This window comes from Pelecanus crispus, chromosome 5 (genome assembly GCF_030463565.1).
Source record: "Pelecanus crispus isolate bPelCri1 chromosome 5, bPelCri1.pri, whole genome shotgun sequence".
NCBI classification, from domain to species: Eukaryota; Metazoa; Chordata; class Aves; order Pelecaniformes; family Pelecanidae; genus Pelecanus; species Pelecanus crispus.
In genome coordinates, this window is record NC_134647.1 from 26,528,570 (window position 1) to 26,548,882 (window position 20,313).

Sequence of the window (20,313 nt, forward strand, 5' to 3'; positions counted from 1 at the left end):
AGGAAGGAAGCAATGGACTGGGAATGGCAGTATTCTACTCTTGAATCTGTTTTAAGCATTAAAATCGTTCATCTTTATATAAACCCAGGTAATTTTGTTTTTTAAAGCATACTTTTTGATTTAAAAAATCTACCTTTTCTGTTATAACAAATATATTGAATATATTGATGTTAAATCATCACTGCTCAGACTTTGCCTGCCTTTTTGCTTCAAACTTCCAACTTTCTCTTGTAGTTTGTACAATAGCCCTTCCACACATGCAGGCTTTTTCCTTCTTTCCTGCAGCACACTCTAGGTAATGTATCCCCATTACCTCAGGCTTTTTCATCAGCTCATAGTTCAGGCATGTTCTGTGCACAGATGTGATGCTATCAATGACTGAGCTTGGCAGGAACTACAGTTTTCATTTGGTAGGCCTGACTGAACTAACACTACTAGCACTTACAAAGTGTCATCTATCCCCTACTGCCTGAAGTGTTCCTGAAAGGTATAGTTTTGCTTGTACTGGGAGGTGTGAAGCAGAAGGCTTTTCTGTCATGGAAGGATAACTTCAGCCAAAACAGCTTCTGAAATTTTCATTAGGAGGAAATAGGATTGAAAATTTGTTCAGAACAGTTCATGACTTTCAAAATGCCACATTGAGAAAGTTTCAGGGAAGTGTTTACCATCTGAGGAAACTTTATACCTAGAAATGGTGTGTTACATAAGCTGCCTAAAATCTACTTATTGCAGAATCAACAGTTCATAAAATCATATAATGAAATTCTTGAACCACTCAAAGCAGGATAAAAATTACATAGCTACCTGTGCTTGAAAGTTTTAAAGCCATTAATTGAAATTCAGTAATTCTGCTTCATTTAAGGCCTTCACAAAAAAAAAAACCCAAACCACCCCCCACCCCCCCAAAAAAAACCAAACCCCACCTTTCCTTGGTATAAAATAACTGAATAAAGAACTAAAAAAAAATCTGGGCCCTGCATTGCATGTGCATTAATAAAGTTGGAAGCAATAATATTGAAAAATATTTTTAAAAAATGACATTCTAGCCTTATGTATGTATCAGTTTTATGGCAGGTTTAATATTGATAATCTATTTCATAAAGCTTATTTCTGTCTGTCTTCCTAATAGAAATATTTCTGTAGCAACTAATGACTGAATTACATGAACTTTGTCAAGCAACAGTTCCAAAGCAAAAATTTAAGCAAAATTTAAACACTGACTTTTTCCCTCTGAAGTACTATGTATATTCTGGATTAAAATCCTAGTACTCAAAGTACTGTCTACGCTGAGAAACAAAACAGTTTTAACTGGTACTATCTGCATGTAGCCAACAGCTGATTTGGTTTGGCATAGAACTGGAAACAATCTGTTGTGTGGGCAAATCATGCTGTGTTAGAAGTAATTGTTGGTAACAGTCTTCAGGTTATCCCAAAGGTTCTTGGGGCTGCCTACAGAATGTCCAAAGTCTACAAAGCTGAACTGTATCAAGCTTAATATACGTTTTGTAGAAAGTAAATATCATACAAAAAAACCCTGTGCTTAATGCTAGTATTTATAGTCATTGCATATTGTTTAAACAGGTGATTCATATAAAAATGGTAACTCCTAGAGGAATAGTAGAAAAAAACTGTCAAGTACCTCGCATGTCAACAGGACCTGATATCCATCACTTCATTATGGGATCTGAAGGTATAAACACAGTAATTTCACATAACTGCATCTTAATTCAGCTTCTGTAATGGCTTGATGATTTGAGCGTCTTTAATGCTGTGGCTTCTAGTGTGTCTATGGGTGGCATTATGCAGGCATGAATTTCTTGTGTTAGGATAATACATTGAGACCTTAATTAGGCCTGAAGTTAAGCAACTCTGAACTGTGCTTGAAACAGATCTGTGGAGTTAGCCTACAAGCCTAGTAACAAACACAATGATTTAGATGATATCTTTTAAGAACGCATCATGTAAATAGTCAGGAATAAATCACCTATTACTGCAGTACTGAGTTTTTGAGATTTCTGATTTAACCTACAACATCCTGGTAAACAGTTGTTACGCTGAGTAACTTGCAAGAAGTACATCTTGTGACACTTTACTCAGTTTTTCTTTTTTCCTGAAGGAACTCTTGGAGTGATTACTGAAGTTACGATAAAGATTCGCCCAGTCCCTGAATACCAGAAGTATGGCTCTGTGGTCTTCCCCAACTTTGAACGAGGGGTGGCCTGCTTAAGGGAAGTGGCAAAGCAGGTAAAGAAAAGCTGGATGTTGACTTCACTCAAGAACAGATTCTAGCACTAGGGGTGTGCTGATGCTCTAGTATTTCTGGCAATTGATAATCAGGTATTTGAGATAAGAACCTTGTAAGTGTATATAGTCCATGAGGCTTTTGGAAATCATGCAATTAAGGAATGAGCATGTTCTGAACTTGCTCAATATTCTGAGCCAAATTGTGGATGTGCCTTTTGATGGCTTTTTTTCAGTGGGAGTTATTTGCATATCTCAGCACAGAAAATTTGGCTTTGCATCTCCTTCAACAGAGAGCTTTATCCTTGGATTATTTTAGGACTATGTAAAAGGAACCATTATTTAAAGGAATTAAGTTGCAGCATACAAGTAAAAGTTATGCAGTGGAAGGATATGCCCTGTGTTTAGAAGACACTTCCTGAAGCACAGTGACATGTTCATGTGAGGTGGAATTGTGCTTACACTGTAGTATTTAAATAGAGCCTTCTGAATAGCATAGTCAGATGGTTTCAGGTAGCAAAACTCAGACATGGGTGTCCAAATTGTGTAATGCTTTTCCTCATGTCTATGCTTCCAAGCAAATCTTATGCTGGCTAGCCTCTTTCTTCACGATCTTAGACTAACTCTTCTTTGCTCTGTGCAAAACATACCAAATAATTTCTATGAATGGTGGAATATACCCTGAATTGAGGAATTAGTTTCACAAATGTTTTAATTAATGCCAAACTAAACATAGCTTTACACTTTTTCCAGTGTTTGGTCTGAATTAATGACTTAATGTTCCAAGCCATATGTTCAGACTGGTTATGTGAATGACACATACATGCTAGTCAGCAGCACTTGCCAGTTCTTCTGTTGTGCTCCTACTGCTAGTGCTTCTTGTTCTTGTTAAAGGTACCTAAGCAGGCTGTTTGGGAATGCTTAATCATATGACTGATCAATGTTTTAAGGCAATTAAGGAACCAGTGTCTTTTCTAACTAAGCCCTTAACTAGGGAAGAGGAAAAAAAGGCACTATTAGCTGCTTAGTGTTGCTCCATTTCTAAGCTGCTGCTGCTGCTGCTGTTTCACTGCTTACTTGAGCCTGAACTACTTATTCTTCTCTTCTTGAATGTTTCTAAGGATGGGGCCTCCACTACCTCTCTGGGCAACCCATTCCAGTGCCTCACCACCCTCATTGTAAAAAATTTCTTCCTCATATCCAGTCTAAATCTGCCCTCCTTTAGTTTAAAACCATTACTCCTTGTCCTTTCACAACAGGCTTTGCTAAAAACATTATACCCATCTCTCCCATAGGCCCCCTTTAAGTACTGAAAGGCTGCAGTAAGGTCTCCCTGCAGCCTTCTCTTCTCCAGGTTGAACAACCCCAACACTCTCAGCCTGTCCTTGTGTTGCCCCTTGCATCAATCTTGGTAGCAATTACAATGATCACTATCTGAAAAGCTGTTACTTGTCTGTATTAGTCTACTTGAATGTAACAATAACCAACCTGCAGGTTATGGGTGGGTTGGTCTCATTTAAAACCACTCATTCAGCCTTCTTCTGTCAACCTGCTTGGTGAGCTATTTTAGTTCTTTATGTTCTTTCTTCCTATTGTGTGACCAAATATGTATTAATGATATAATGGAGGGTGAACATGTCAAATCAAGTGATAGAGGACTACTTCCATATCCATGTGATTAGATGAAGACTAGCCTAAAATTCGAGCTTTGCCGTATTCCTCTGGCCATACATTTCAGTATGACTGGACATGCCATCACAGGTTACACTGTGTAGGCATATGTATGACCAGAAGCTTGCCTAATTGCAGGCTGCTATTCTTACTAGTTTTCAGATTTCTGTACAGTGCAGAATCTAGATTGGACCCAGATACAGATTTTAATTGCAGTCTGATGGTAGAGCATTAGTGTACTGGGTATGGCTGGGATGGAGTTAATTTTCTTCATAGCAGCCCATGTGGAGCTGTGTTTTGTACTTGTGACCAAAACAATGTTTTAGGTATTACTGAAGAGTGTCTACACAGTTTCAAGGCTTGCTCTGTTTCTCGCTGTCCTTCCACCAGCAAGTAGGTTGTCAGTGGACAAGATGCTGGGAGGGAGTGCAGTTGGGACAGCTGACCTAAATTGACCAAAGGGATATTTCATTACCATATAACATCATGGTCAGAAATAGAACTGGAGGGGGGAGTTTTCCAGGTGTTGCCATTGTTTGAGGACTGGCTGGATAGTGGTCAGCTGGTGGTAGCTGATTGCTTTTGCATCACTTCTTGTTGGTTTTTTTTCCCATTTTGCTTATCAAGTTGTCTTCATCTCAACCCATGAGTTTTCCTGCTTTTGCCCTTCTGATTTTCTCTTGTGTCTCACTGTGGGGGAGTGAGTGAGCAGCTGTGTAGTGCTTAGCTGCCTGCCAGGGTTAACCCGCAGCAATTAGACTTTTCAGTGGATTTGTAGTGTATGTGTATCTTAGATTACATAACAACATAAGCTCGGTATTCTAATCAAGTATGGTATCTTTTAGTGTATATGGCAATTTAGAAAAACATTCAATACTTGAAGGCCAAAGATCTTTGGACTGTTCCTGTGTTGGCTTGAGGTTAAACTGAAAATTCTCAATGTGTTATATCTAGACATACCTAATAGATGTTGCTATTCAAGTGAAAACAAGCTTTATAGTTACCCCTTTTTGATGATGACGATGGTCTCTGCTATCAGTGTGCTTTCCTGTATGCTATTTTTAAAGGAAAATTTGATTGTTGTGAATTTCAGCAAAACTGTGTACCTAATCTTTTTATTATTCCTCTCTCATTCCCCTAACTTTGCCCCCAAGAGATGTGCTCCTGCATCAATTCGTCTTGTTGACAATGCACAGTTTCAATTTGGTAAGTATATAGATCTTCTTAGACAAATATCTGTTTCCAAGGGTTTTGATTTTTTTCGTAGCTTAAGTCTGTTTTAGGCAGTAATTCTTTTGCTCAAAACTAGACAAAGACAGCAATGAACCTGAAGTTCAAACTCCAGATAGTGCCATGGTGTGTACTTTCAGAAACAGAAAGCTGTCTTTGTCTCTGGGAGAACAGTATCAACTACAACAGTCAGTAGAGAGCCATGCTCTGCATATGAATACATAAGGATTTTCTTGCTACCTTTCCATTCTTGGCATATAGCCTACTGGAGAGTTTGAAATCTGGAGGCACTTCCTCTATTTTGCTGTAAAGGAGCAAAGATGATAGCTTTGTAATATAGTACTTGAAACGTTTTCTTGCTAAGAGTAGTAATGAGAAGTCGGGTATGAAAAAAATAATCAGGATGCAGGCACCTTACTTTGAAGGTAAGCCGGTTGATTCCTTTAATTTTCATAAAAGCATCACAAGTGGTGTACAGATTCCTTCGAAGTAGCAGGGTTTTTTGAAAATATTCTGATGTGGCAATGATTGTTTGGGTGGGAGAGGGGCAATGACATACTTGTCCAAAGTGAGCTGTCTATTTTTAAAAGAAGTTCAGATGTAGTAAATACCATAACTGTATGCAAATAGAACTAAGCTGTAGGCTTCAAGTACAGAAAGTCAGTGAAGCTACTAGAAGATTACTGAACACAAAGGTTTTGTGCAACTTCATCTAGTTCACCAAAATAGGACAGCATCAGACATGCGGAACAATCATTTTTGAGCACTTCTTAGGGAAAGCTGTCATTTTAAACTGTAAGGAACTTGGCAAAAAAATGTGTTGTGGCTTAAGATATTCTTGAGGAGAACCTGAAGTTCCACTACTCAAAAGCTAATGGCTTACAGAGCTTGAAGTCTTGCTGAGACCATGCTATTTTGATTGTACTCAGAAGATGGAAACGTGAAGTGTGACTGACCCTGAAAATCTCTGTTTTAATACCACTTGAACAAGTCAATTTCTGAAATTTCTTTTGGACAGAAGCCTCAGTGATGAATCTGTACTTCAAATGGCATTAGTATGATGGTGTTGAGAAAGTTTAACTTTGTTTTTCAAACCAAGGAAGTAGGGATCTGTAAGACCTGAGAGCCCAGCAAGCCTTGCTGCTTGCTTTGGTCACTCTTTTGTGTTATACTATTTCTCCGACATGTACAACAGAAGGCAGATGCGTTTTGCTTTCTTTTTAATTGGGAAGAAGTTTGACCAATTACGAGCTTTAAACCCAACACTAAATAAATCGTTCTTCTACTTTTTAGCTTTGATCTGAGGTTGCAGCTTGTACGGTCACCTGCAAAACATAGTTTCAGGTGTGTCAATATAGATTTTTCTTGTAGTCATTATTAAGTAGGCTTAAATCAATAGTTTTTACAGATTGTGGTTTAATAAATTGATGTCCTCTTGTGCTTTTTTGTGTGCTTACTTAAGTGTGGTTGGAGGTGTACTCCTTGAGGCTTGTTTGTATCTTCAGGGAGAGTCCCTCTTTACTGAAGAGGGAAGGAGACTAATCAATTACTGAAGTTCATGCTTTATTCAGGAGGAAATACTTGGAAGTATTTTAGAAGGAAGTATCATGTAAATGGTGCATAACTTTTTTTATGAATTGGGCTCACAGCATGTAGGCCAGATGCAAGACTGTTAAAGTGAAGCAGTAATGGGAGTTCAGGAGTTGCTTGTGACTGAAAACAATGGAACAAACAGTAAAAGACTTTGATCTCAATTAAACCCAGTCCTGAGGCAGAGATGTTAATTTAAAAGACTCCAAGACACCATTTATACATCCTGGTAATTTTAGTTCCCTGTACGTGATTAAGGAAGCAATTACTAGCTTTATGTAGAAAATTTTGCACAAATGACATAACCGTTAAGGAAAAAAATTGCTTAACTCCCAACTTGCACCATTTTTGGTTATTGGTTTCAGTGGTTTTGGCATAACTTTAAAAAAGGTCACTGATTTTGCTTAGTTTTGTAGTATAGAAACTAATGAAGTGCTCTCTTAAAATTTTTCATGTGCCATATTCTTGTGAAGATATAAACTAGGACAGCCTTAATTAAAGTGTCAAATGAAATATTTGTGCACAGTTGTATGTATGCCTCTTAAAAAAATTAAAAGAACCTTTTCTTAAATAATCTTCTAAATGATTAGAGAAGTCTCTTTAATTATGATAATCAAAGTGCTCAAAGTGATTCGTACAACTTTGACTACCAAGCTGTTTTTTATTTGCCCGTTGAAGTAGAAATTTTAAGAGCACTGTTTGCCTTAACACACCTTTTTCCACTTTTTGCCGAAGGTCATGCTCTTAAACCACAAGTTGCTTCCATTTTTACATCATTTTTGGATGGACTGAAAAAGTTCTACATCACAAAGGTAACTTTGGGGTTTACTACTGTTCAGAAGTTGCATGCTATTCATGAAATTCAAGATTGTTTGGTATACTGTCTCTAATGCAGCTGAGTTTGAGTGTAACAGAGCCTACACTGTAGTATCAGTTAACTTGGGATTCTCAAGGTGGTTTAATCCAAAATGAGATTTTATGTTTGAGGAGCTATTCCATGAGAGCTGTTCTCCCTAGTCATATCTGTAGATGAGATTGATATGCCTTGCCCAACAGTGAGTCGGTGACAGAGCAAGACTGGAACCAATTTATCTAGCTTACCACTGATCATCAAGTAATACTGATGGAGCGGGGCTAACACTACTATCTTTTCCTCTCCCCAGATTTTGTCAAGGCGTGATCTAACTTTTTATTACAGTGAATTAGAATTTCGGGAGAACCTCAAGATACTTGTCTTGAATTGCCCATGTAAATTGATTTTTTTTGTCCTTCTGGAATTCATCCCAATGAATACCCTTTTAAATCCAGAATTAGCTGATGCTAAAATAATTTCACCTAAGCTTTTGTATTAAATGATTGGTCTTGTTACTGATATTTTTCCTCCAGATTAGCAAATTGGAGGGTTCCTGCAAATATGGGTATTTAAATGTGGAAAATTGCATCATCCTGGATTTAGATAACGGTTAAATAGGAGGAGGTAAACATTCCATTTTGATCTGATAATATTGAGTGTCTTCAAGGAGTGGGCTTACTTCAGAGTGAGTGGCTAGTGTTGATTCTACTGCTTTTTCTTGTTCTACTGAAGTAGAAAATGCCATGTGTCTTGGGACTTCTTTTGCTAGGGAATACCTATTAGTTTTAGAGATAGGCAGAATAATTTTTGGGCTTTCCTCCCTGATCTGCTGTAGTGCAGGAATATCTAAAGTAGTAAAGGCTTTGGCAACAAGATTGCTGTCCATTTGAAACAATCCTAGTTGGTAATATCTACTGCTTCTGTAGTCAGCAACAAGCATCACAGCTTCCTGGGATGTTGTATCATCAAGGGATGTTGTATGCCAATTCCAATTCTTCCAGCTCTGCAGGACAAAAAGAACGTGTGGATAAATGAGACAAATGCTATGTAATACTGATGCAGAGATTCCATGTTGGTGACCCATCTGGAGCTCTTATGTCAGGGCTCAGTCCCCTGGTGTAGCAACTGCTACTTCAGAGAAACTCCCAGCTGGGATGGGAGGTAGGAGTAGGGAAAGGAGCAAGTTTAATGACCCTGAGACTGATACTGTAGGTGTTGCTGGGACCAAGATACTCAAATCCATCTTATGCTTACTTCATCTGTGAATTGCTCCCTGTAAAAAAAAAAAAAAACAAACCAAAAACAAAACAAAAAAACCAAAAAAAACCCCACCAAAACAACAGGAAGAAAAAAACCCACAACCAACCAAAAAAAAAACCAAACCCAAACCATCAGAATACATCAGACTAACACTTTGTTCTTTTATTGAATGGAGTAGGTGCTTAATTGATACCACTTAAGACAATAGGAACAAAGTCTTTCTGGTTTACTCCTCCATGTAGTTTGGGACTGTTCACTGATACATGAATGCTCTAGGTATTGTTTGTCTACCAGTTCACACTGTAGCTAGCTCCTCCAATGCCTCTTAAAGATAACTGTAAGTGTTACCTGAACATTACAGCTAAAATACAGCAGAATGGATGAAAAGGTTCATACTAGATGAAATACAAGTGGTTCTAGAACAAGAAGGGGCCATAAATAACATCTTAATAGACCTTTGTTTCCATCCTTTGAGTTTATCATTGTAGTAACAATATTTCTTTCCGTTTGTTAGCTATGCTCTTTTTGTAGGACTTGTGGATAAGATAGATCCTTTTCCCCAGGGAGCTTTATTCTGTTTTGCAGTGGTTTTCATGGTGGTGGTTTGTTGGGGCAGTAGGATGCAATATCCTTTTCAGAAATACTAACTTGGATGTCTCTGACCGGGGCTCACCAGAGAGATTTGAGCTCATTGGCTGGTGGACTTAGCCACCCCAAGACATTTTTGCCTTCTTGCTGGTTTTTTGGACCCTCATGGTACCTTCACTTAGCTTCCATACAGCTAATGTATTCAGTTAAGGGAATAATAAAAGGAACAGCAACTAACTGGGATATTTCTCAGCATAGCTGTTGCGTATAAAGGATGAATTTGAATCTCTTGACTATTAATGTAACTTCATATAACCTTGCTTGGTGCTTAAGTAACAAGTTACCACAAGCAGAGTAGAGAATGGAAGAGATGAATGCCACTGGAAAGGGAGAGGCTTTAAAAAAAATAATTGCTGGTCAGTATACACATTAAGAATACATTGTTCTAAATAATAAATTTTTACCCTTTTCAACTGTGGAAAAAGTTGTTAAACTTTCTTGCAACTTTATATTCATCTCCATTACTTCTGAAACCTGCTTGGTAGTGACAGTTTACTGGAGCTAATTAATAATAATAAAAGTATGTAGAAAATAAGTAAGGTTTTAAGTTTTTGAACCAGTTGCAAAAATACGGCTCTGGACTGTTACTCCTGAAACAAAGCCATACAGACAGCCTCACTGCATTACTATTAAACCTTCAATAGTTGTCCTGGTTTCAGCTGGGATAGAGTTAATTTTCTTCCTAGTAGCTGGCATAGTGCTGTGTTTTGGATTTAGTAGGAGAAGAATGTTGATAACACACTGATGGTTTAGTTGTTGCTGAGTACTGCTTATGCTAGTCAAGGACTTTTCAGCTTCCCATGCTGTGCCAGGTGCACAAGAGGCTGGGAGGGTGCACAGCCAGGACAGCTGACCCAAACTGGCCAAAGGGCTATTCCATACCATATGGCATCATGCTCAGTATATAAACTGGGGGGGTTGGCTGGGGGGCAGTGATTGCTGCTCAGGGGCTGGCTGGGTGTGGTTGGCAGGTGGTGAGCAGTTGCACCACTTGTTTGTTCCTGCCCTCTCCGCCCCCCCCCAGGCTTTTGTTCCTCTTTTTCTTGTTTTCCTTTTCATTACAATTTCTTTATCTTTATTATAATAATTATTCCTTTATTTCAATTATGAAACTGTTCTTATCTCAACCTATGAGTCTTCTTACTTTTGCTCTTCAGATTCGCCCTTCCTCTGGGGAGGGGAGGGTGAGCAAGCGGCTGTGTGGTGCTTGGTTGCCAGCTGGAGTTAAACCATGACATTTAGTTTTCTCCTCATTTCCACTGGGATATACTCCCTGCTAAAGTTATTTTCTTTCCATAGTGCTTTTCCCAGCACAGAGATTTTCTGTGGTGCACTGCTGATCCAGCTATTTTGAGAGCAGTGACATTTTTGGTCATCATAGTCATCTTCCTGCTTTAATACAGAAATAGTGGATAGAATATAAATGTCTCCCTGTTGCTCAAAGCATTTAAGACCTGTTCTTACTTCAGCAGCATAGGTAGACAGCTGTTATGTTTATCCTGCTTTTTAACAGGAGGAAAAAGGTGACAGGTAATCTGTTATTTCAGTGGGCTTGTGAATGTTTGTCCTGTCAAGGAGAAACTTGATTGTTTTGGGAATAAACTTTTAAAAGATGGGTCTTTTTCCTAATCTTTCCTCTTAGTTGCAACAACACTTATTAACCAGCACATATGCTGTGTATTTGAAAAGTAAAAACTTGTTGCTTGTATTCTACCACATAGGCTATGACATAATGCAAAGTTTTCTCTCTTTGCAGTTTAAGGGATTTGATCCCAACGTACTGTGTGTAGCTACCTTGCTCTTTGAGGGTGACAGAGAGAAGGTTCTTCAGCATGAAAAGCAAGTCTACGATATTGCCACCAAGTTTGGGTATGCTTTTCAAAGAACTTCTTCATATGAAGCTGTGAGTTAACTGTCCAGGGGAAAAAATAGGATTATCATATTTTTATAGTGATTACTGTATAGATATGTTCTCAGTTTACTAGTTCGAAGTGGCAATAATCAATTAGATAGTGAATGTTCCCTTTGATAAATATGGCTTGTGCTAAGTCTTAATAGGTAACTTTACTGAAAAACTTCAGCTATCTGTGTATTGCAGAAAAATAAGTATTTGACTAAATACAGAATTGATGTTATTAAAATGGAAACTAGCCCTTGTAATTGCTTATAGGCATGGAAGCTGCTTGTTTTGCGATACTAGACTATATTTTAACTGTCCCACAGACTGTGTTTTATTGTTACAAAGCAACAGAAAACATTTATTGGAGTGGCAGGCTGAGTAATGATCAGGTAGCTTCTGTCCTTGTGCTTTGATTAAGAATGATTAATGAAAACAACCATTAAAAGCATGATTTGTCAAGAATATACTTTTTTCTTTTTGAGAAAGTTATTGCTAGTATTAGTCTCAACTATTCAAATATTCCTAAGTATTGTTTTATCCATTTCAAGGCTATCCTTTCTGAAATTTGTGTTTTCATTGTGCTTTCATTCTACCACTTAAAATAGTTTATAAAAGTGGGATTTCACCTGAGCAGCTTGCTAATATTCAGTGGTAAGAGTAACATAGCTCTTGATCTTAAAGAGCATTTTAGTTATTTTAATGTTGTATGCAAGAAAAGGCTTCAACTGTGAATCCTTTTGTATTTTGGTATTTCAAGATGGTGTATTGACAAGGGGGGGCAACTTGTCTGTTAGAAGGTGCTGTGTGTGCTGCTCAGTTAAGGCTATTAGTTAAGTGTTTAGTAGTTTAACCTGGTCTAAAATGCTAAACCGTTTAATAATCTAAAAATGCTTTAATTCTGTCCTTCTTCGGGATGTCTGATCTCCCCCCCACACACCCCTTTCTTGGATTTATAGGAGCTTCTAGGAAGACTGATTACAGATATATAGCACTTAGTTTTTAACTATGGGTTTCTGAGAACAAGAAAGACTTTCATAATGCTCCTAACTTGATAGATTAGTGAAGGCAAGGCTTCCTTTTTTCTTTAGTGCTGTGTCTTTTTTTTATCCATTTGTATCACTTACACTTTTAGGATCTTAAGTCAGTAGTCTTGCTCTCATAACCTGTGAGCATACAAGTGCAAAAATCCAACGTGCTTAGAAATGTAGTTACACATATTCCTGTAAATGAACATCAAGGATATACTATGTCTAGTTCTGTTCCCCTGCTCTTTTGTGATGTTTGAAGACTGTTATTTTAAGATCACATCAAATGTTTTGTTACTGTTCATATCTCTTCAGATTATGCAATGAAAAGAGAAATGCAAAGAATTAAAGGTCTGGTCTGAAGTAACTTCTCATTTCTAGTGAAGAAAAGACCCTATTATTTGCAACTATTGTAACACAGCTTAGACAGCTAAACTTGCACATAATGTTTGATAATCAAAGTATTTTTTTTTTAATTCTTTTTGGAAACCACTGACTACTTTGCTGGAAAGTTAATTGAATTCTTGTTAATTGCAGTGGCTTGGCAGCAGGAGAAGATAATGGACAGAGAGGGTATATGCTGACATTTGTCATTGCTTACATTCGGGTAGGTCACCTTTTGTCTGCCTGCTGAAACTTCTGTTAATTAATATAACAAAACAGAGATGTCTTTTTGAAGATGCTTTCTTGAAATGTAAATGCAGGTTGCCTTGGATGGTATCTCAAACTTCTCTTAGAGGTTGTATCTCTTCCATTTCTGTCTAGTGTTTGCTCATGGAACTTCATCTGAAAAACACCATAAAAACATTAATTTATGTGCTTGTTAAGAAAATAGTTTCTAATAAAGGGTAGAAAAAATTGAAGAATCCACTAGCAGTTGCTAAATAAACCAGACTAGACTTAAATCTACACATTGAATGTAATTGGAGGCTGGGAGAGTACTTGAAATACTCATGTGCTCACTCGGCTCTTACTCTTGTTTGGACATCTGCTTATGGCTGTGGCTTGAATCAGAATTCCAGGACAAATGCACCTTTAGTCTGAACTGCTGCAGCTGTTCTTATGAATTTTAGTCTTGCTGTTTAAGAGAGATTTTTTTTTTTTTTCAGAATAATAGGTACATCCTGAGTGCTGGATTTTATTTGGCTTTTATAGTCAGGGGCAAACCACTCAATTTCCCTTTATTTCAGCAGGCTGTATGCAAAATGAGTAAAATATTTGTCTTTATTCTACCTAGATAGGAATTAAATACAGTGGAGCTTTTGGCTTGATGCTATAGTGATACAAATATTTGATTAGTGTAGACATACTGACAGTCGTGACAAGTTGTCTCACTATAGCCATGACATCAAAATGTTTGTCATCTGTGTCTTCGAAGAGCTATCCTATTTCCATAATTATAAACTAATGTCACTGGGACAGATGGGTGTTTTTGCTAAATAGACTTTTCTGTTTTTCTCATACAAAGTAACTAAAGTTGCTCAACAGTTAGCCGTGTAGCATACACTGGAATCCCAGATGTTGATGTTGAACGTTAGTGATAATTTCCTTTCTCTATTTATTAGGACCTGGGCCTGGATTACTATGTAATAGGAGAATCATTTGAGACATCTGTTCCTTGGGATAGGTAAAATGTGCTTATTCTCTAGAATTGCTTAAAACTTGTACTTGATTTCATTCAAATTATTCCTAAGTCATGCTTGCTTATGGGGAAACTTAATTTAATTTAGGCCTTGTGTGTATTGGAGGCTCCCTCATGTGCCTCAAGTCTTGCACCTGTGTGTTCTTGCTAAAGTTGCTAGTAAATTACATATCAGATTTTGTAAAAGCAATGTAGACAAGCCTTCAGTAATATTTCTACTTAGGTTAGCTTACTGTAACAAATTCAGGACTTGAAATTGTCCAGTTTAGAAGCTGGACAATGGTGACAATAACTGTATTGTGTTGATGAGCATCCACATGTGTAGGATCAGCAGTGTATTTCAAATGGAAAAGTTTGTAGTGAAGATCAAAAAACATTAAATATATTTAAATAAGTTTTTTCTTTCCCTAGTAATGCAGAGAAATGAAAGAACTGAAAAGATAACATTTGCCCAAGATAAATCTTTTTCCTAAGCTTATTTTGTGTTAGCTATGGTTGAGAAACACTTGACCACAACAGAGTTTAATATATGAAATCATTTGGATGCTTCTGTCCATTTGGTAAGCCAGAAACCTATTACATAGGTTCTAAAGTGATTTGAATTAAAGCTTTATAGTATTTAATGCAAAGTGGAAAGCGTACAAAGTGTGATGACTTAAGCTGGCAAGCCTGTATTCTTGCTATTGAATTTAGTGGCAGTGGTAAGTTTCAGCCTCTGCTTTGAAGACTGGCATAGTATCTTAAATGGGTGGCAGAAATTTGAGGACAATTTTAAAACAAAATTGCTCTTCATTTTACTTTAGCTTTATAGATCTTGAAGTATGCTAACTGCTTAGTCACCAGTTTGTTTTGCCTCTCCTTCACTTCAGGAGAGAATGACTTTTTATCTAAGAACTTAAGAAAATATTTGAAATTGTCTTCACCAAAGCAAATGCTTTCAAAAACTTTTTCTACTTTGACTCACAAGAACTATGTAATTTTCCATAAATCAATCAGTTATCTTCAACCATTCAGGAACAAGGTAGTTGGATAAAATTTAGCTTTATTTGCTTATTCACTAAATGGATAAATTTCTTTTGTGTATTAATTGTGTCAATCTGCAAAGTAGTTTTAAATCTGTGTAAAATGTCCTAAAAATCTGAATTGTATAGTATAGCAGTGCAGACCTTTGTGGGCGAACATATAACTAAAGAAATGGTCATTTGAAAAACTGATTTATTTCAATTGTTCTAGCACTTTGGGATGCACCTAGGTCTTCCCTGCAAGGAAAGAAACAATAATAAAAGCAAAACAAGTATGGCTTATGACAAAGTTTAATAGCTCATTGCCGTATTAGAACTAAACATTTCAAGCTGGCAAACTAGTGCACAGCTGGAGTATCTCCTGTTTTGGCCTTGCAGCATACCAAATGTATGGTATTAGCAGAGCATATAAGGCTGGAGAACTCGGAGGCTTTCTACTGTGAGCTGTATTTGTCAACTACTTTGCCAAAAATTATATAGAATCATAGAATCATTTAGGTTGGAAAAGACCTTTAAGATCATCCAGTCCAACCATTAACCTAACATTACCAAGTCCACCACTAAACCAGTTAAGGGTATAGTAGCAATTTCATGTTTCCTGGCTTGGTGGCTGGATTATTTATAATGAAAGTAAAAACTAGGAGTCATTAAGATTGGAAAGGACCTCTAAGATCATGAGTCAAATCATCAACCCAACAGCACCATGCCCACTAAACCATGTCCCAGAGTGCCACGTCTACCCGTTTTTTGAACACCTCCAGGGATGGTGACTCCACCACCTCTCTGGGCTGTTTTGCTGAGAAAGTAAGTAAAGACATATATAAGTGGGTAACCTCCATTTTCTGTTGAAGACTTTTGACTCCTAGTCCTTATGGGAAGAGCCTTCATTACATACTCTGCTTCAGAGTAAACTTGCTATTCAGGAGAAGTACGGAAAAAGCAATGCTAGTCTTGATGAGGACTATTTGATTCTTAGAACAAAATCTAAGCTACTTAAAACTGGTTCTAGAAGAAAATCTTCTGGTTTATGAGATCATACTTTTTAAAAAAGGTTACCAAAGCTGAAGTTCTGTTTTTTATGAAGTTGTATAAAAACATATACTAAGATTTTATATTTTAATGTGTTTTCTGTTACAGGGTTTTGGACCTTTGTAGGAATGTAAAGGAAAGGATAGTAAGAGAATGCAAAGAAAAGGGTGTTCAGTTTGCTCCTCTTTCTACCTGCAGGTAAGCCATGCAACAACTTAAATAATCATGTTTCTTTTAATCTTTGATTATTAAGAGAACTAAGGATGAGGTCATCAAACTTGCTAGCTAGTAGGTAAAGTGCATCTAGTAATGATATTACAAACACTAGTACTCTTGACCTTCCTCTTTAGCCTGGAAGTGGATTACATATAAGACTGAGTAATTGAAGGGATTATTAACACTTGATTAGTCTTGACACTCTTGCCTTATATTGACAAGAGTCAAGTGTAATGACTTATTTAAGAGCTTCAACTCTCAGGCATAGTATTAAGTCACTCATGAAGTATGAGCAAAATGGATACAAAACTATTTAAAAAAAAAAAAAAGATGCTACCCTTTAAGATAAGTAACCTTATGAATTGTGTGATGTCACATAGTGGCTGGCTTAATACCATAAAGCTTTGTTTGTAATGCAGTTCTCTTCAACAGGGTGACACAGACTTATGATGCAGGTGCATGTGTCTACTTCTACTTTGCCTTTAACTACAGAGGAATTAGTGATCCTATTCACGTTTATGAACAAATTGAGGTAATGTATATAAGAACAATAGTTAAGGGGAAGGGGGAGAAGCTGATGTTCTATAATAATACATAGTGAACCCATTGGCGAAGCTGACTGAATTTTGCAGGAAAGATCTGGAAGTCTGTTCATAAAGCTTTGATTATTAGCAGCTAGGGAAGGAGGTGCACACTAATTAATAGTGCACCAAGGAGGTGCACACTAATATAGTGTGCCAAATAGAGGAAAGACTGCAAGGTGACTATTTTAGACATCAGCAAATGAACGCATATGACTGAAGTACAAGAGTGCAGTTGAGCTGGAGTTTGTCCTTGGATGGCAGAAACTATCAACCACAAAACCCAAATCCATGGGAAACAAGACTTCCTTAGTTCCATTATTTACAGAGCTATTTCTTTCACTTAATACTCAATTAGTCTTTAAAATAAATGGTAAAAGTGTCAAGACCATACTTTTTTAATACTGCTGCATGTAGAGAATAATGAATGTGACAGCCTTTCTCATGCTATTTCAGAGAATTAACTGCTGTGGTTATTTCTGTTTAGACCTAGATAAGTGCTGGTCTAAGTCTGCTGTGTTAGACCAGTTGTAAGCTGTTTCAACATTTACCAAAAAGCTCTGGAATAACTCTCTGCTTTGAAACACTATACTTACCTAGTTAGGGGAAACTAACATACTTGTTACCTTGAAGATGTAATACTTAGACACAGGACTATGGCCAAACTGCTTTTCATCCTACTTTTTGGTTCATATACTAAAGCTTCAGCACCAGAGAATTGCTAATAGGACTGTGGAAAAATTGTCTATATAACTAGGATATCATTCTTTTCATGCTTATCTTTTAGAAATTTCTCTTGAACTTGGCAAGCACATGTAAAGTTTTGTCTACAAGTTCTGAGGCTTCTGTGCTATTGAATATAGGGCACTGGAGAATGTAATACTTGAGTGCTTATTTAATGAAACTTTATTAATACTTGGATATTACCATTTATTGGTGTTAGTTAGCAATGGATGCACCTGGATGCATGGGTTCCATTGTGACTAAATTTAACCTAAAAAAGTGAGTTTGCCAACCAAGTATGTGCACTCTGTGGCAGACTGAAAAAATCTGTGACTGCATAGGCATGGTTATATACATTATTCCCACAAAAAGCACACTTTGAAAAAACATTTAGTGCTTGTGCTTAGGAAAACTTTCTTTGTTACAACCTTCTAAACTGTTGAACTACTCATAATCAGAGCTGTATGGGAAAGAAGATTCTAGAGCTTGAAAGTGTTCAAATATTTCTTAACATAAAAATCTAAATTTTGTTTTCTGCCACAAACTTCACCTGTGAAAGAGTTGTTAGTTGTAAACTACCTCACTTCCTTGACCAGAATCTTGGAGATCTGGGTCTAAACTCTGGTCTGAATAAGGATCTTGAGTCACTCTGGGGAGCCTGTTTTCAAACTTCTTTATTGCGATTTCCTTTTCAGTAGGCATTTAACCATCTTCCAGATGAGCATCCCAGCCACAAGACTATTTTAGTTTCAGCAAGGGGGAAGTGATCCAGAATATTCCATTCTGGAATAATAGATCTGTTGTAACAGATGCAATTTTAAATGTCTTGACTTCAATAATGTTTATTTGGAAAATCCCCACTTATATTTATCTGCAGACTTGAAGGAAGATGTCCACCTGTATTGTGTACCCTAATTACTTCTGAAACTTTTCATACACCTGTGTAAATGAGTATGATGGCAAGCATCTCAGTAAAAACAAACATCTTGTGCATTTGCTGTTGAATAAATACTTATCTTTCCTGTTTAGAGGGCTGCTAGAGAAGAAATACTTGCCAATGGAGGAAGTCTGTCACATCACCATGGAGGTAATGTTTGCAGTCTAATATTAGTCTCTTTGCTGCTGCTAGATATTCATGAGTACATAAAATAGTTTGTAGTAGAACTTTGAAAAATATTTCACAGGCATTAACTGAAATTATTGGGGGGTGGGAATCTCCTGGCATTCTTTCTAGAATCTTCTCACCTGTTTTCCAGACTTTCAGGGGAAGTGTCTCTAGACCTAGTTTGCTTGATGTCAAGTCACACAATGTGGTGTATGTATGAGCACCAGCTTCAAACCTTTGACAGGAAGTCTCCAGGCTGTCTGCGAACCTGAAAATGTAATTGATCAGTTTGTCTTAAGCAACTTTTACTGAACCTTGTGCAGAGGTATATTTGGTTACAAAGACCTCAGATGAGTTTCACAGTTCTAAGACAGTTTAGTGTTCCTTGTGGCTAGGTGAATGCTGTTAGCCCTAATTCCAGACCACTTAGTGAAAGTATCTGCATAAAAGAGCTAGTGACTTTAAACTGGGCTATGTTGCAATCTACCATTTGTTGTGTAATTGATGTTATGTAAGTATTGATATTACTGGCTTGCTGTCTGCTAACTTCTGATTATTCAGTTTCCTCTCTTGGAATTTGGGAATTACTTTTCCTCTAGCCTAGCCTCTTCGCAAGCTATTTTGTGCTTTAATATTAAGTTTAAGAACCAGTGTGATAATATGCGATACTTCATATACCTGGTGCTTTATATACGCTTTTCCCACATATTCAGGTAGCCTAATTTGATTGCATGTGTCCTATATAATGCTGTAAACTTGGATGTCAGGAAGACTTGTTGTGAAGTCAGTTTGATTTGTGTAGCCAGCTTCTTTAAACTGGTTAATGCATTTCTTCTCTCTGTTCTCTTGGGTCCTTGTCTGGCCACAGAAGTAAGAGCAAAGAGGAGGAAGTCCGGTGGTTTGAAACTAGATAAAAATTTTGTAATTCAAAAAAGCTCTGTGTGGGGAAAAGCTGAAGGGCAGAAACTGTGCTTTAAAACGTGTTGGTAACTTCCTGGACTTGAAACTTTTAGCTAGGGCTGTTTTCAGGCATCTACCTTTGTGATAGAAACTGAAATGGACTCTGCTTTAGCAATATCAGGATATTGAAAGATGTGTAGGTGATGATAACATGACTGAAAACAGTTTCAGTATTTTTTTGTTAAATATGCTGTTATTGTCCTCTGATTAAATCTTTAATATGGTGGTATAGCGGACTGGTCAATTCTCACACATGGGATGTGGAATTACCCCCTCGATGTCCTATTGTGCTCTCCCCTGCTGTGGCAGCTGTATTTTACTGTGACTAGCATTTCATCCATTAACTTGCATGCAGCTGGAGCTTGTCACATGTTTGGATGTATTTGCCCTCACCATATGAAACCTTGCTCACAGCATATGTTGAACAAGGAAAAAAAAAATGTTATGTAGCATTTTCAAACCCTTACACACTTGAACCTTCTGACTCCACAGATATGGAAAACTTGGTTTCTGTTAGACTTCGTATACTCCTGTTGTATGCATGACTGTCCCTTATACTGATAAATACTTTCTGCTTTGAGTGTTTTTGTCTGGCAGTTCATTGTGTGTGATATTCA

At 37.2% G+C, this 20,313-nt stretch overlaps 1 protein-coding gene across 1 annotated transcript in view; it reads left to right on the forward strand.

Moving 5' to 3' along the window:
- AGPS (alkylglycerone phosphate synthase) overlaps positions 1-20,313 on the forward strand; it is a 59,329-nt gene that overhangs the window by 32,149 nt on the left and 6,867 nt on the right. Inside the window, exons 10-19 of the mRNA XM_075710028.1 lie at positions 1,582-1,690; positions 2,117-2,244; positions 5,067-5,118; positions 7,468-7,544; positions 11,250-11,362; positions 12,956-13,025; positions 13,984-14,045; positions 16,220-16,309; positions 16,760-16,859; positions 18,661-18,718. Coding sequence (XP_075566143.1) covers positions 1,582-1,690; positions 2,117-2,244; positions 5,067-5,118; positions 7,468-7,544; positions 11,250-11,362; positions 12,956-13,025; positions 13,984-14,045; positions 16,220-16,309; positions 16,760-16,859; positions 18,661-18,718 — 859 coding nt within the window. The remainder of the gene's footprint in view (positions 1-1,581; positions 1,691-2,116; positions 2,245-5,066; positions 5,119-7,467; positions 7,545-11,249; positions 11,363-12,955; positions 13,026-13,983; positions 14,046-16,219; positions 16,310-16,759; positions 16,860-18,660; positions 18,719-20,313) is intronic.